At 39.2% G+C, this 17382-nt stretch overlaps 1 protein-coding gene across 3 annotated transcripts in view; it reads right to left on the bottom strand.

The window, feature by feature from the left end:
• Positions 1-16315, bottom strand: part of LOC116039757 (gamma-secretase activating protein) — a 41604-nt gene extending 25289 nt beyond the window's left edge. The window contains exons 1-23 of one of the 3 annotated variants that reach the window (XR_004896000.1): positions 15914-16315; positions 14819-14889; positions 13791-13847; positions 13609-13678; positions 12678-12725; positions 12459-12547; positions 11929-11998; positions 11689-11738; positions 11217-11342; positions 11039-11095; positions 10861-10907; positions 10373-10458; positions 10203-10205; positions 9558-9635; positions 9337-9423; positions 9004-9096; positions 8627-8792; positions 8136-8226; positions 5834-5903; positions 2531-2610; positions 2244-2324; positions 1712-1834; positions 1261-1316 (exon numbers count right to left, since the gene is read on the bottom strand). Coding sequence is in view for 2 of the 3 variants with exons in the window: in XM_031284740.2 (XP_031140600.1) it covers positions 1261-1316; positions 1712-1834; positions 2244-2324; positions 2531-2610; positions 5834-5903; positions 8136-8226; positions 8627-8792; positions 9004-9096; positions 9337-9423; positions 9558-9635; positions 10203-10205; positions 10373-10458; positions 10861-10907; positions 11039-11095; positions 11217-11342; positions 11689-11738; positions 11929-11998; positions 12459-12547; positions 12678-12725; positions 13609-13678; positions 13791-13847; positions 14819-14889; positions 15914-16001 (1787 nt within the window). In the remaining variant the exon portion in view is untranslated. The remainder of the gene's footprint in view (positions 1-1260; positions 1317-1711; positions 1835-2243; positions 2325-2530; positions 2611-5833; positions 5904-8135; positions 8227-8626; positions 8793-9003; positions 9097-9336; positions 9424-9557; positions 9636-10202; positions 10206-10372; positions 10459-10860; positions 10908-11038; positions 11096-11216; positions 11343-11688; positions 11739-11928; positions 11999-12458; positions 12548-12677; positions 12726-13608; positions 13679-13790; positions 13848-14818; positions 14890-15913) is intronic. The other 2 variants (XM_031284740.2, XM_031284741.2) reach the window with 2 other exon arrangements.
• Positions 16316-17382: the final 1067 nt, after the last annotated feature.

Below are 17382 nucleotides of genomic sequence, written 5' to 3'. Positions count from 1 at the left end.
GGGCCGATCTGGAATCTTGCTCCTTATGAGGTCATAAGGAGCAAGGTTACCGCCCCTTTCTCTGCTTTACCCGCCCAGAGAATTTGGCCCACCCATGAGAGAGAGACATCATGGCTTTCAAATGAGCAAAGTGGCAGTTGATCAAGGCCACACCCCCACTCTCCACCTTGCCCCCCCCCACTCTCCTCCTCAATAGCTACAGACACATAAATGGCACATACTAAGGAAAGCTCATTGTGGGACTGGCTCTAGTGGCTGTAATTCTGCACCAAGGCTGAATTTCGTGAAAGAGACTTCAGATACAGTATTAGGGGACCACTAAGGTCTATATAAAAGCATCTTTAAACACATTTTTGGGTGTGAACGCAGTCCAGCAGAGTTTAACGGCAAGGCTGTTGATTTTCTGTATTTTTGTTATTGAAAAGGAAAAATCCCATGAAAAGTTCAGAACAAATAATGAATTGATTCAACTAACATATTAACACATAGACGTATTCTCTGTGTAGCCAAAGCTTGATGTTTCTAATTCCTCTGTGCCATAGAACCTCCCTGTGGTCAAAAAACTATTAAAAACACATCAATGAGCTACAGCGTTGCACTGTGCGACATGTGCCTTCATTATGATGAACATGGTCACTGTAGTTAGTCCATCCCACATACACCGTCCTTCTGCTATAAATACTCTCTTCAGCACCAAATATATATTTATCTATAACTGAAAATAGTCCCCAACAAAGTTCCTCCTGTATGAGTAAGATTTGCTAAAACACTACAGTGCCCAGGTTGTTGAATTAATTTAGGCTTTAAAGAAATGAAACCCTTTTATAAAGATTTAAATCTTTGGTAGGAACCAGTGGGAGTGGCCACAGAGACTGGGGAAGTCCAAATGTATTGAGAAGTGGAGTAAAGCATTGTTGGTTTCATCTTCTTTTTATGCAGTCAACTGACAATAACAAACTTAGAATAACATGAGCCACATAATTAAAGGATGGCTGCAGCTCAATGTATGGTTCACATTCAGCTTTTGTCAGACAAAATCAATGTAACTTGCGAGGATAGCTGAACTTGAGTAGCAGTTTTGCAGCTACTGTTGGCTTTATGGTGCACAAATTGAATACCTTTCCAAACCCAATTTTGAGAAAACACTAGCAAAATGTAAGCACAGTGCAGAGGTGCAGTCGTGCATTTCCTCTCTCCAGTTTTAAACTGTGTTTGTTAATGCACTTTTCTTAACAAAGCTCCAGTGGGAGGCAGACCTACTTCTTTGTGTTCTCCTCCATGTGATTCTTGTGGCTGGATTGTCTCCTCTCGGACTTCTGAAACAAGCAACAGCATCATGGGAAGGCTGAAAATATGCTCTCATTGTTTAACAAAGACCCTGACATGCACAGAGAAAAATGCATACACACGCGCACACACACACACACACACACACACACACACACACACACACACACTCACTCTCTCTCTCTCTCTCTCTCTCTCTCTCTCTCTCTCTCTCTCTCTCTCTCTCTCTCTCTCTCTCTCTCTCTCTCTAAGCCTTCACAATAACTAATATGTTCAAACAATTACCATCAATCAATTTAACTTCCAGTGTGGGAATTTTGACTTGTCGTGTTAATTAATATGCATTAGAGGTTTTTGTTGAAGTACACGCACGCACACACACACACACACACACACACACACTCTCTCTCTCTCTCTCTCTCACCAGTTTATCCCAGTCGACTTGTATGTGTGAGGTTCTGTATCTAGGGTTGGGAACAGCATCCAGATATTTTGTCCTCTCTGTGTTCCACTGCAGCTCTGCCCAGAAACCCTGGAGACTTCTGGCCTGCACATGCACAAACAACACCACAGTGACACAGCAAGGACATTGCTGCAAAGCTATTGAGGATAATTGCGTCTGAATTGCACACCAGCAGACACAGTTTATATAAAATCCCACTGTTTTACATATACATGTCTTTGAATCTCTGAATGAAGTGGGTTACAGTCATTTCACAACATTGCATCACACATGCAACTACAGTATGTATAACATGTTATGTAACAAACACACATTGTCTCCATTTAATCACTAACCTGAAAGTAAGGCCAAGTTTTATTAACTGGTTCTCAAATTAGAGCAGGAAACAGAGTAGGAAGAATACTCTATACTATGATGATAACTATATCATACATATCATTCTATAATAACTTAAAAGCAGTTTTTTAATGTGTTTAAAAATTGATGTTGTTACCTTGCCTTTGAACACAGGTTCAATATGCAGCTCAGTGGTACACAACACACCAGGGACCTCCAACAGACACGCTAGTATCTCCTAGAACACACAAAGACAGACTAAAATGTGTGTGTGTGTGTGTGTGTGTGTGTGTACTACTACACAAAGAAATAGAACTGCATCAGTGTCCTTATTTCGAATTCATATCCACATATATGGTTGTCATTTTATTTTCTATGCCTTTATGCATTCTGAATTGTATTTACAAGTGTGTGTGTGTGTGTGTGTGTGTGTGTGTGTGTTACCTTCTTGTCAAGTACAGAGGAGTAAGGCAGGACTTTATCCAAGCTGAGAGACTTCTCATAGCTTATTCTGTACAAAGAGGCTGTTTGTGTGTGCGACAGAGAGAGAGAGTGTCAGACCTTTATTTGATATATATCACAGTTATGCAGAATTGTTATCTCAAAATAACTACAAGGCAAACGAGGCACTGGAACCAATGTCCCACCCTATAGTGGGTTTTATTGAGGCCCACTGCATGATATCAAATTAAAGATTTAATCATGCAGTGGGCTATGCATCTGCTGTTTTCCTGTACCTCTTTTTTTCTGCTAGCATCGTGGTGTACCCCATGAGGGACCCTTCTTTGTTTTAAAAAAAAAAAGCTTAATTTTTTTAATGAATATAGCTTGACATAAATGAGTAGTTTACATAAGTTGCAGAATACTGTACATTTGAGGTTTTGAATAAGTGCCGGTAGGGTGTCTATTTTTTCAGGGATGGGGTGCTACAGTTCAGAGAATGTGCGTGCATCTTTCCATTCATTATATGTCATTATCTTGGAGTTGAACCAAGTTTGTTTATTGACAAACTCAGATTTGTGGCGTGCACTCTCCTTGGTACTGAAGTGATATTGATGTTGTTGTTCTTTTGGCAGATGGTTTTGTGGATTACAGCCTTGCATGGCTTGTTTCTCAGTGGTAAACAAGTAATAAAGGCCATTAACACTGGGCTGGATGTGCTGCAGCAGCACCTGTGACTGACAGCCAAATCTCTTCCTCGTTTTCAGGAGAGACTCTGGACAGGACGCATAGACTGACAGTCACTATCATATAATATTATACTGACATAATTTGAGAAAAATATCAAACTCACTGTCGAGTAGAGGAGTAGTTGATAAAGCCAAGAGGTATAAATACAAGAGAGCAAGTTATATGAATATTTTAAAGTGATATTAGAAATGACATGCTAGAATGTGAATGTGGGTTAAGGATTCAGTAGGCATACTTATGGCAATTTCTGTATTGTGTTTGTCACAATATAACTGATTATATTATTCAGTGACTGGAGAAGAGGGCCCACAAACAAGGCTCTGTCCCCATTCCGTCAGTTGGCCTGTTCCTGGTCCCGCCACAATCACTATGAAATATTACTGAGCACAGGTTACTAATGTTTTATTTATTAGGTCAACATAATTGTCTTCATACACTGTGCAGTAACACCTGTATTAATATGAACTGTGTATCTTAGAGCAAGTTAAGTAGTTACAGCAATAATATGCAAATGTATGCGGCAAGGTGCTCCAACATCTAATGTGATCATCTACTCTCTAGTCTAGGTGATGACTGTTTCCATAAACAGGAAATTAATAACGTGCTCTGTTCTATTTTCCTTCAGACAGTGAGACATTCAAATGTGTTGCTTTGTGTCTACTAGAACTTAACCATATTTCTCCAAACTGTTCTGTGCAAGCTACAAGTCTCTAAGGGACTGTTCGTTATTTATTTCAGGGGCCACCAGAGGAGTTTTGGGACCTTTAGGCTAAAAAGACTTGACCCTCCCCTCACCAGTAATAATCTTTCTATGACCCTCCAAAATGATTTGAAAAAGAGGCATGACCCTCCCCAGCAATTTATTGATGCCTTCTGTGCTAGTTTGCACTTAGCAAAGATGTACAGATACCATTTGATTTTTTACAGCCATGGCATAAATGAGTTAACCTCTGCTTTCTGATCTTACACATCACACTCCTCTGTCATGGTGTGGTGGCCATTTCAGTAGATTTACTCACTAACATTGTTGTGGAAACACAATAAGCATGGAAACTAAATGCACACTCCCTGCACTACTGCATTACTTCAAATACTAAGTTACTCCTAAACTAGTATTCATATGAAATAAAACAATAAAACATTGAGACCATTCAACAAAGGACACTGGGAAATAACAAATTCAACACTGGTTGCTATGGACTTGTCACTAGGCTTCGTCATTGTATATTTTAGCACATAGGTAAAGCTGCTGAAGCTGAACATTATATTCCAAAACATATATGTTTATTTTTAAAGCAGGTTTTAAATTACATGGTAACAATTTAACAATTCGCCCTTATGAAATCCAATCGCGGCACGGCTGTCTTGGAACACAATAGACAGACGGAATGCCCCAACACTTAAATTCAACTAAAATGTAACAGTGAACAATCAGTGTTCTACCTACAGTCTGTTGAGATGCCTCTCCAAACGCAGAAACAAAGCGCAGTCACACTATAAAACGTTAAGACACGTTAAGAAAAAAGATCCGTATTTTGCCGTAATCCAACGACACGAAAAAAAAGTAATCCACAACGATCAGTAGATCCACAAACAGAGTCACGGTGTATCCAGCAAGGCCTATACGAGCGTCACATTCACCAGCCAGCTCCAAACAGGTGAACGAGGCCTCTCCACTTCGCCGTTTAAACAAAGTGGAATAAACGTATACAAGTCCAAATCTACACAAAACCCGCAATCAATTAGTAAGCGGACATCAAATTATATTATATTATTATATACATGGCATTTAGGAAACCTTTATTGCAAGGTTGGAACGGCAAGATGTCCAGACTAGTGCAACAGTAAGTTTCGTTTTTTGCGTCCTGCTGCTCCCATCGTCAGTCAGGTAAGATTTTTTTCACTAAAGCAGTATATGAATTTTGATGTATTACCTACCACCATTTAGTTGTTTTGTGTTATTTAAGATATTTATAAAATATCTGGTCATGCCAGACGTAATTATTCCACTCATTTTTTAAACAATGCAATTACCCGTTTCAGCCACCAGGGGGGCAGTGCTCCCCCTGCCCCCCAGCAAACTCATGGGTCAGACCCATCTGGTAGCAAAGGAGGGCCGAGACTGAGAGCTACATAGAAAAATATGCACCAAACAAGCCACTTTGAAATGTTGCTGTTTTCATGAATACAAAAGTTGGGTGACCCCCCCCCCCCCCCAGACAAAAACTTGTTGGGTGACCCTCCCCTCAACAAAGAATAAAAAGACATGACCCTCCCCTATTTTCCTCTGGTGGTCCATTCCATAAATACCGAACGGTCCCTAAGGTCTCTAATTCAGACTCTCCAGACCTGCGTTGGACGCCTGGCTCAAGTCTGAAGAGAAAAGAGATTTCAGAGCCAATCACAGTTAATAAAAGAATTCAGTTGTGTGTAGGCAAGATGTAAGCAGTCTGGTAACCACAAGCAGAAGAAAACATAAAAAGGAAAGAGAGCAGCTAGACTAAAGGAAGAAATGAAACTCAGGAGACTTGTGTTGTGTCCCCATGCTTCACTGACCTAGAATGAACTCCTGGATCTGATCAAAGGACTCAAAGGCATACACGTTGTCACACAGCCATTCAATGATCTAGAGGCAGGATGGAAACACACAGGGGACAGGTGTCAATATGGTGGGTACAACAGTCATCTTTCAATATCCTTAGTATATCCTCTATCCTTTGAAGGAATAGTTTGACATTTTGGGAAATATCCACTTTCTTGCTGAAGTATTAGATGAGAAGCTACTGCTCTCATGTCTGTGTGTTATTTCTGAATTTCCCCGCTGGGGATCAATAAAGGTGTATCTTATCTTATCTTGATATAAAGCTACAGCCAGCAGCCGATTAGCTTAGCTTAGCACAAAGACTGGAAGCTGGGGCAAACAGCGAGTCTGACTGTCCAAAGCAGGTTAAGAAGTTCCACCTCCCAGCAATTCTAAAGCTGAGTCATTGGGACATCATATCTCATTTGTTTAATCATAGCAGAGATTGAAGCGTAAAAACAACAAGTTGCAATTTTACGAGGGATTATGTACTTATTTATTTATTGACTGAGCACAGTGACTTCCTGAAGTCTCTGCTGGTTGACCGGCAAACTCATGGTATGGAACTGTATGGGTTAAACAAACTTGGTAGTTAGAAAGCTATTAAAATGCTAGTAATTAGGTGGATTTAGTTACCTATGGACAGAGCCATGCTAGCTGCTTCCAGGCTTTCAAGCTAAACTAAAATCTCCTAGCTGTAGCTTCATATTAAGCACACAAACATGAGCGCAGTATTGATCATTTCCATCTAAATCTCGGCAAGAAAGTTAACAAGTATTATTATGTGGAAATATGCCTTTAATAATCCTGCTTTGTTTTATTTTAGCCATGCTAGCTAATGTGCCTTTAGGAATGGCAAAGTCGGTCGGTTGGTCCACTGCTTTTAGTAACAGTTAGAGAGTTACAGAGTAGAATAAATAAAATATCTCAAAAATAACTCTTTCTCTAATATTAGATGGATTATTGGATGGAATTTGGTACTATGCCCTTGGAGATCCACTGACTTTTCATCTAGCGCCAACAGCAGGGCAATGCTAGCATGTTACTGTAACACACACACATATATATATATATATATATATATATATATATACTTGCTGCATTTTAGTTTTGTCATTGAGAGAATGCTGATATTAACCGCTGTTCTGGGTAGCTTGTTTGGTTATAAAACAGTTTTAGTTACTGATCTGTGGGATGATGGGTATAGTGATGTTTACATTACAGAAACATGAAAAATAAATGATGTCCTCAAAGATAGCTCCTGCAAATCTCATAGCCACAGTGCATCAGAGTGAAAACTCATTTTCTGTTGCCCATTTCCCTGCTGTTTGTACAAATATCTCTTTACCAAAGACAGTATGAGTCCAGAAACAAAAATACTATATAACAATTGTGTGAAGAGGAAGAAAAAAAGAAGCAAACGTAGGAGGAGAAGAACTCAATTTGCACAGCATTCTTTTAAACAAAAAATTGTGAACAAGCAATCGCCTTTATTAAAGCCACTACTTTTTGTGCTGCTGTCCCTATAAACAGAGTCCACCAAGAATCCAAAAGTTATGTGTGGTGTCTAATTTGTCAGTGCTAGCTGCACTAATGAAGCTGGTGACTCATTTAACCTCTAAAGAAAGAATTTATAACAATCTATCAGAGCTGGAACATCTTAATTTAAGTGTACTACTTAAAGAGTCATTGTCAGCACTGTGCCCAAACAAAATATCTGCCCCTTTCTTTCCATCTTTGTTTGACTCTGTTTGATCTCTGTCCACTTGTCTTCTCTCCTCTCATTTAATTTCAACATACAGTTGTCTCTTTCTTTCTCTGTCTTTTTCCCCTCCATCTGCTCACCTCCTACTCAAGGTTGACACCTACCGAATTCACACGGAAGTGCAGAAAAGCAGCCATCTCTACCTATATCTATTTATTTTTAATTAGCTGTTCTTTTTCCTTGAGTGGCATTAAGATGTAGAATTGCACTCTCTCTCTCTCTCTCTCTCTCTCTCTCTCTCTCTCTTACCGCATTCAGTCTCTCCCTGACTCCTTGACTAGTTACTAGACTAGTGACTCATTAATCACTGGTAATAACTGTAATTTTTAATGATTTTATGTTCTATAAAATAAATATTGTGTTGCATAAAAATGCAATTCTGGATAAAAGTGTACGTTCTGTGGGTAAGATTATGTCTTACATCTTTGTATTAAAACATTTATTTAGGAGAAAGAACACAGTCAATTTGCCTTAAATGTCAATACTTTTGTCCTTTTCTGTCTTTTTTGTACCTTTAGCTCCAGGTTTGGGTCGTTTCCCATGTAAACCAGGAGCCAGTGAAGGGCGGCCAGGCGCTGAGGGTCAGCCTTACTGCTGGGACACCTTGGACGGAGGTGACATACAGCAAATTTACTTTTATACAACATAAGCATATTCAAACACAAGAGACACAAAAAGGCAGAAGCACAGGCAGACAGCCAACAGTCAAGAACCGGACTAAAATATTGTCCAAAAACAAAATTGAGCAAGTTGCCAGTGATGCATCTTTATCTAGCAGGATGGTAAATCTAATCTGCTGTGTATGAATTAAGCTAAAGCTGTTTTAACATCTATTCCAAATAAGACTCTGCAGGTGTATGAGCACAAAATAACTTTCCACCTGTCTGCATACTGCCTACCTATACTCTGATCTGCTCTCAACTGCTTCCTCTATGTGTAGAAAATGGTAACCCCAATATACATAAACTCTTCATTTCCACAAAAAGTTCTGAATCATGCTCACCTAGGAGTGTTTGATCGCAGTATCTGCAGCAGGAAGGCAGGGCTAAGCTCAGCGGTGTGGATCCTCCCACTGGCCAGGTCCAACAGACTACCACTGGACTCTTCCTCTGCATGCAACACTGTGATGTTAGCTGACTGACACTGCAGGCCCAAGTCCACGTCAAGACCTTCAAGTTGTTGAGACATACAGACAGAGAATAAGACTCTTTCTACAACGAGATTACACATGAAAGCTCTACATTTGTACAGGTTCATGTTGTTTTTTAAACCTATCAGGAAGAAATATGACCATGTACTGTAGCTGAGAAATGAGGTAAACAAACTGCTCCATAGCCATCACTCAGTTTAGACATGGTTTGTACAAAAGCCTCATCTTACCTGAGAGAAAGAGGGAGTGACAGAGCATCTCCTGCTGTCTGGTGTTGACACAATGGAGGAAATAGTCCTGAAGATACACCAGGATATGGTAACCTATATACAAAAATAACACAGCATCCCTACTATGTTATATTTGTATTCTGTATGCACAACAGACATTTATCAGGCTGCATGAGGATACATGCACTCATTTGTCTTTGTGTGTCGGTGTTGCAGCTTTGAATGCAAAAGTAAGGAATGCATGTTTGGCAGTCAACCTCGCAAAGTCACACACCGTTGAACTGATAAGGATTCTAAAGTGTGACTGTTTTACATTTCTGTGTGTGCAATGACCTATAGGAATGAAGAGCGGATGGAGGTATGCGGCTTTCTGTGGCGACTGGTCGCTGCCCAGAGATACTCTGAACGTCTTTCTGCAGTCTGCAGGAGGTGAGAAAATCCAAATTTGTCACCATGTGCTCAAGATAAAAAAGTAACATAGGAAAAAGAGACAGAAAAAAGAACTTAGGTATTATACGTTCTTTTGAATGGACAACATTAGACAGCATACTCACCTTTATGGACTAAAACCACAGTGTAGATCAGTTCCTGTTTATCTTTAAGAGGTTGGCTGTAGCACACACACATGCTTCCTAAAAACAAACCAGCGACATAGCAGTGGTGGATCACACAAAAAGTGATATCAATAAAAGATCACGTAGATCCACGACAATATTGATGATAATCAATGAGAAATTAAATCAGTTGTGATACGTTTTGATGAAAAGTCAATTCACATATTAATACCTAGCATTAATACATTTTCAAATGTGTATTAATCAGTAATCAATAAGAAAAGGGGTGAGTTATTGAGATTTAGTTTTTGGTTCAGAAATCAAAGATTATTAAGATCAATCAACAATTTCATGAATGAAACAAATTAATACAAATGACTCATTCCTTGTTAGAGGTTTGACTTCTAATCTGATAACATTATCATGCAATAATTTGACCAATTTTAATTTTGAAAACTCTAATTTCAGTGCACAATACATTACATTTGCTGACAACAAAATGAACCTGATATTCATTGATCAGCACCTCATTTCCAAATGAAACTCTTCAAACAATCTTTTGATCATCGTAGTGTATCATCACTGAGATTGTGAATTATGTGCTGCAGATTATAACCTTGCTTTTGAGTTGTAAGAGCAACTTACTTTCTTGTTTTCACAAAGAGAAATGCAAAACACACACAAGTATATAGAATTAGTCATGTTCTGTAACTGTAACGTCAGTTTGTTTACATCTGTTGAGAGAATATGTACACAGAATATGTGTGAAAGCATTGCATTATTCATGCAACAATTTATGTGTGTGAATGTGTTACCTATTCTGTCTGTGAACACTTCCAACCTAACAAGCTCCTGCTCTGGTCTCTCCATGTGATAATGGTCAAAACCCAGATTTACAAATCTGTTGGACACACAGAGACATACACAAAGTAAATACAATCAGAATATTTGGGGACCTAGGAAGGTGTACAGCAAACTAATAACTTGCAACAGGAAGTGAACAGGAATTAACTGTGGTGTCTTTGATTGCAGGTACATGTCAGTACCGCGTTATTATGGAACCAGCGCAACTTCTAGGCAAGACCCGCCCTTCAATAGCATTCACACGCTACTATTGGCCAGGCGTCCATGCTTACGCAAGGTAACGTAACCCGATTTGTTCAGGTCCTATCCTATCCTTGCCTAGAAGTTATGTGGGATCCACATTAATGCGTCAGTACCATTCAAACAATGCAGAATATCTAGTGAACATTCTGCTGAGAAAAGATATTTATTTATACTGTATTCATAGTTGTTGCCTTACTTGACTGTGTGGAAAAGATTAGCAGGCAACTCTAATGGGAGTTCCAACTGTGGGACAGTAATATAAAGCAAGACAACTATATGTTATTATCAAGTCAAAGCAGAAATAACAATATATGGTTAAAACATGTGCAAAAGACTGGTCATTTATTGAATTATAAGACATAGAGATGACCTACCACAGTTTCGCATTTATGGTTGGGGTAAAACTGAACACATCGCATCAGGAACTTGTCCTATGAAAGACATGTAATGCAGATTTTCTGTTATTCAGTGTACTTAGTCTAAAGAAAAACAGTTTTGTGCTTTTTATGGATGAATTCAATGCAATGTCCTCACAAGTACGGTTGTACATGCCTGTGTGTGTGTCACGTTATGAGTGAGATGGTAGACTCTTTGTGTGTGTCCGTCCCACTGGACCCAGCAGAAGTCCTCCACTATTCTCTCTGCTGTTTTGGACAAACGCTCGGGATTCGCCATCACCTGGTTCACACAAACACTTTAATATTCAGCTTTGTAGACACACTGAATTCTTAATGCAAAGCTCCCCAGGAGGGAACAATACACCGTACAGTTTATGGTTTGAGATTGAATGAGGTCGAAACCATATATTCTTTGCACTGGGTTATGCAATTACTTCCCCATCTTTTTGCTTATTAATTACTACATATGTGCAGAATGTATACCCTTTAAAAAACTGCACAGAACCCTTCAGCCAGAAACTTCCTCCATGCAATTTATTGTTAAGCTAAGGTCACTATCCACTTCCTTCAAAAAGAAAAAGAGCTGGCTAAAGGGAGAAATGTGGTGAATGTAGAGTCCAACTTACCACTCTATAACCCTCCTGCCTTGTAAGCAGAACATGGTAGAGATCCGCATCTGAAACGTACAGAAGGATATGCATAAATGTAACTATATCCAAATAATGTGGATCCGGAGAATGCTGTTTTTTTCCTCTCCAAATGTAGAAAGACAGATTATGCCTCTCTAAATTTGATGATCTGTTTTGTCACAGATTAAAGAAATATAGCCCACATAGACAGATGAGCATAAGGGCACACAGACTCACATCCGTCCTCAGTCAGCAGCAGCAGGTGGCTCTCCAGCACTGATCTCCTGTCAGTTTCTGAATGGAGGAACTAGGGACAGCCACATAAAACATGAGTCAGCATCTTATGGTTTACAGCACTTACCAGATGGAGAAATCTATTTGCTGATTTTCATATTTTAATGCAGGCCTTAAACATTCTTGGCATATATTTAAATTTGTGGTTTGGCAACATGACAAGCAACCAACTGTAAGGTCTACAAGGGTTACAGCCACAGTGGCTTAATAACATGTACATACGTAATATTCCTCTGTTGATAATAAAAAAACAAGAGAGAGAATGGAAACTACATGCCAGAGCACTTTCAGCAAGCTAGCACAATAACAAAGTCTATGGCACTGATACACTGTTAGCGCAGATGCACCATAACTGCAACATCAGCTCATGGCTGCAGTAAATCCTGCATGAAAGTGGTGGCCAAAACAACACACACACACACACACACACACACACACACACACACACACACACACACACAAACTCTACCTACCTGCACTTTGACCCTGCAGTCCACTGCCTTGAGGACTTTAGTGTTGTTGATTGGATGGATCTCAATCAGGAGAGTTAGACACTTGGATACTACAGAGACAAGGCAGAATGTGAGAAGAAATAAATAGAAAAATGCAAACAGAAAGATAAAAAATGCAATATGAATGGTTGATGTCATGGTCTGTAAATGAAATAGAGAGAAAAAGATCTTGGATGTTACTTGGTTTGAGGTGCTCCTCTCCTCTGGTGTTTTGTGCCAAGCTGACAGCTGAGAAGGAAAACGTACAGCCACAGGTGTGACTTAATTTACATATATTTTCCACAGAGACTACACCAAATCAGTGTTTCTTTAATAAGTATGATTTGGCGCCATTACAGTCAATAATATGCACCCAAACTGTGTCTGCGTCCGGTGGCTTGACTTAATTGCCTGATTTGGGGTACTTTAAAGGTATACTAATCAGCATTTCCCTAAAAAACAATGTTTACACCCATACAAAAATAAGCCCCTTGCAATCACCACTTATGACCCACTAGAAGTGTGTGGTGGTGTCTGTATCTGCAGAGACCCTGCTGCCTGCCTGTATTTTCTCTTTTCTTTTTCTGTGTGGGACTTTCTGGGCGTCATCCAAGGGCCTTTGGGCCCTACGTGTGTGTGTTTCCCCAAGCCAATAACAGCGTGTGTTTGACCGAGACACACACACACACACACACACACACACACACACACACACACACACACACACACAGCGACAGGATGAAGCTTTGCATTTACACAAATCTTGAGGTGTGGGTGCGTTTATTTGTGCTTTAGAACGTAACTGCCATGAAACAATCAGAAAATAACGTTTTATCCCTCTGATTCACGACTTTGTTTCTTCATCTCTTCATTCACTCCCTTGCTTATTTGACCACCGCTTCTCTCTCTCTCTCTCTCTCTCTCTCTCTCTCTCTCTCTCTCTCTCTCTCTCTCTCTCTCTCTCTCTCTCTCTCTCTCTCTCTCTCTCTCTCTGGCTCATTGAACCGGAGAGGAGGGGCCAACTTTGACCGCTGTGTTTACAAACACCAACTGACAAATCCTTCCAAGTCTACTGTACCTTTAACAATGTCTGTTGCTGGTAATTTGTTATCTGTACATTACAGAGGCTTACCTAACAGCGTCTCTTCCTTGTTCAGGGAACAGCTGCTGACACACACCTGCTTGTCGAATGTGTACAGGAGCTATTGGAGAGAATATACAGACACATGGGAATGGGTCGTGCAGGAACACACATGCACAAAAGTGAAATCTGCAGCACTAAAGGGAAAGAGACATGGGACTGACACACAGTACCTTGTTCTGTTTGGTGTTGGAGTCATATTTCCCAATTCTGGTGGTCCCTGTTGCCCCCTATCAAAATAATATTTTGATAATAACATGGTCATTAAATCAATCAAACTACAGAGATAGAAAATCTGTCCTGACCGAGTAAACCTTTTTTCCCACTGGTGTCTTCCACCACATTGGTATGTGTGGAACTTCATGCTTGACCTCTTCATTACATTGGCTGACCTTGCTGATTATCCTGACTTGACATGCTTCACTTCAGACCAGCGAATCACCACTTTTTGAGGTTCAGAAGATTTAAAATAAAAGGAAGAAGTCTACTCTGGCACAAAAATCCAAGGCACAGCGAGGAATACATAAAGCTGTGAACCATGCACAAAAAAGAAATTATTTCCTCTATGCAGGCAGCACACTATCTTTAACCTACTAAACACAAAGACTCTTTGGCGGGTCTATCATTAAAAAGGTATGTAGTGCAGAGAAGCACAGTTCAGCACACATAACTTTATTTTAAATTCTAACAAGGCTCCCAATGTTTCTTAAAATATGTTAAGCAGATGTATAGAGAAATCTGTATAAAAGAATATTGTTTTTTTTTTTCTTTTGGTGGTGTACATTTGATGATCAATGGTGGAGAAAATGGCATCTGGGATATGAATATTTCACTCCCCATGACTTCAGTGGACTGGGACAAGCTGATACAGAATAGTTGGCAAGCAGTATGCATACTGTATAATGTTATATCTAACATACACTAAGCTACTTAAGCCCCTACCTCAAGATAAACAAATATACAGTAAACTTCTATAAAAAAGTATAAAAATACATGGCTTAAGTGCAACAAAAAAGACAAGACAATGCACACGACATGGCAATGACAGTAAAAAGAAGTAAGACCAATGCAGGTTGTACCATAGCTAAACTGTAAAGATCACTGGATTAATAAGGATTAGACTAATAACACTCACTTAATGAGTACATTTCAGTATAGGAAATGCTTAATAGGCAATGCCGTTATTATGGACTTACAGTACCTTCCAGGAGTAAAGGATGCCCCCATCTCTTTCAATGTTGAGGATACAAGTGTCCACTGCTCCAGAGTATTCTGCAGACACAGCATCATTATTTTGAACCATACATCTAATTATGTTTAAACAACAGTGTGCACTGTCAAACACGTTTTTAGTATCCCTGCCACTGCTCATGCTGAACATACTCCATGGTATGCTAAATGAGAATATAGTGTGTTTCCACTGTATAATAAAGTATTATTACACATGTAAAGTGCCCGGATGTGTAGGTGAAATATTTGCCCAGAATCTGTAAATGTGCTGCTTAATGAGACATAATGAGATACTGATGCATTACCTGCATAACCACGTACTGTCAACCATTATTTCTTATAATGTTACAGTAAACTTTTGATTTCTTAGTAACAGCATGCTATTTGAAAGTATTGCCGTAATATTTGGATCCTGCAAAGATAATTAAAGTATTTATTTTCAGTCTTAACCAAAATACTTGTACTAAGATTGTATACACTGGAAATAAAATAATCTGCATTCCATTTTATACAATTTAATATAGAATGTTAGGTGCTGGAATCATGCAAATCCAGATATTTTAAGATATTCATTGAATAAATTGTATTTTCTATAGCTATATTCTATATTTTGTATTTAGTCTTTTATTTTAAAATTGGGACGTTTGGTTTTAAGGCATGCCGACCTAGTTTTTATACAGTCTATGATGCCGACCAAAGGTATTTTTAGAGAGGAAATGTGAAGAGTAAATAGCTCCATCTACTGGTATATACCATAAACTGTACATAAAGAGCTATTAACCTTAAACCTCTCAGCGATTCAGGTTTTTTCTATTTTTGAAGCTAAAGCTATCTAGGACAGTAATTTGTCTCCAGTAAATTGACTGTGTGTGATATCATGCAAGTTCATACTATTACACAAATATATAATACAGTTAAATTCACTTTAGACTCTGCATAACAGTGACAGGTTGAACTTAAAACCTGACACTTAGCTAGCACTGTTGGTCAAAGCATTTAAATGATGTACGTTATCAATAGTTCTACACTAAAAAAGCAGCTGCCCGTGGACACCTGAACGCCTCACCTTTCACCCTGCAGACCGACGCCTCCTTCCTGAGGATGTCACATACCACATCTCTGTGCAGGTCAAATTTTGGGTTTAATTTCAGCATGTTTAGACCTTTGTCTGCTCCTTGGCTTTCAGTTCAAAAGTCCTGCTTTTAAAATACTCCGGAGTGAGTTTGTTTCCTTGAGAAGAAAAAGAAGAGGCGGCGGGCGGCACCTGCCATCTGATGTTTCTTCAGGGCAGGCATGTGACTGAAACTACATGCTAACTTTGGGAACTTGTAAAACTGAAAGCAGTAGAGCACACACGCACATATTCACATGAACTGTCCTGTTGTTTTCAGAAACGTATTTTTATTGGCATGCGGAAATGTTACGTTGTCCCGTAGGTAGCTCCTCCCTTCTCAGGGAGATTCGATGTCATAGGCCGAGGAAAGCATCGGTCCAGCGGGTTGGAATTTCTCACCGTCCCGCTGAATGAGTGCGCCATCCAGGCTCAGCCAGGCACTTCACATTGGTGTGTCACAAATGGTTCCAACCAGGCGGGTGACTGTCAACTTGCTAAATGTATTTAACTGGAAACTTGACATAATAGCTTGAGATTTACAATAGTGGTGTGTTTTTGGTTTTAGGTTAAAACCTTTACGTGCAATTTATCGACAAAAAGAATTGCCTATATTTACCCTATTCTTATAAAGCCAATTTCAGTGTAGGCCTAGCCTATGTTCACCCCGACAATATGTATCATTGTAAATTGAAGGGCTGTTGATCAAAGAAAATGCATTTAAAGCTGTCACATTGGACTAGAAAACTGTGATGGGCATTTTTCTCACTTAAAAACCAAAATACTTTTCATACATAGACCAACATGATAAGTCAAGAAAATAAAGTGTATTAATCAATAATGGAAAAAAATAGTAATTACTACCCTATAGTACATTTAAAGAATAAACAAGTTTAGTCGCAGCATGATATAGATTTTGTATTTCACAGCCATGTGGTCAATGCAGGAGACTGACATTTTGAGCTTGATTTCTTGGTGCCAGTCTGGCACCTTGCAGTAACTTCTCAAAGACATTGACCATCTAATCAAAAATAGTAATAAAAAAATAAAAATAAAGTAAAAACAACAACAGAGGAATAAGGCACCCCGACACTTCAGTCCCTGTAGCAATACAGATATTTAAAAAACTGCTAGACAGTCTATTTGTTGTCAAGTTCTCTCTACTGTTTACTCGTTCACTGGTTGGGTTGATGGCGAGCACATAAACGAAGGAAGTAAAATGAGGAAAACCCTTTTTGCCAAAGAAATAATTCTCTATCACTTTATTTGGGGATATCAGAGGTAGTGTACAAAGTGGAAATATGCAAATGTGTCTTTAGATCATAAATGTCGTTAAAGCTGCATAAAACACATTCGAACACTGGGACAATCCCAGAAATCTGATTCAAGAGGCAAATTGCACACACAACATGCCAGAATATTAT

Source organism: Sander lucioperca, chromosome 20 (assembly GCF_008315115.2).
Source record: "Sander lucioperca isolate FBNREF2018 chromosome 20, SLUC_FBN_1.2, whole genome shotgun sequence".
Lineage (NCBI taxonomy): Eukaryota > Metazoa > Chordata > Actinopteri > Perciformes > Percidae > Sander > Sander lucioperca.
The sequence above is the reverse complement of the archived record's forward strand: the minus strand, read 5'-3'. Positions and strand labels throughout refer to the sequence as shown.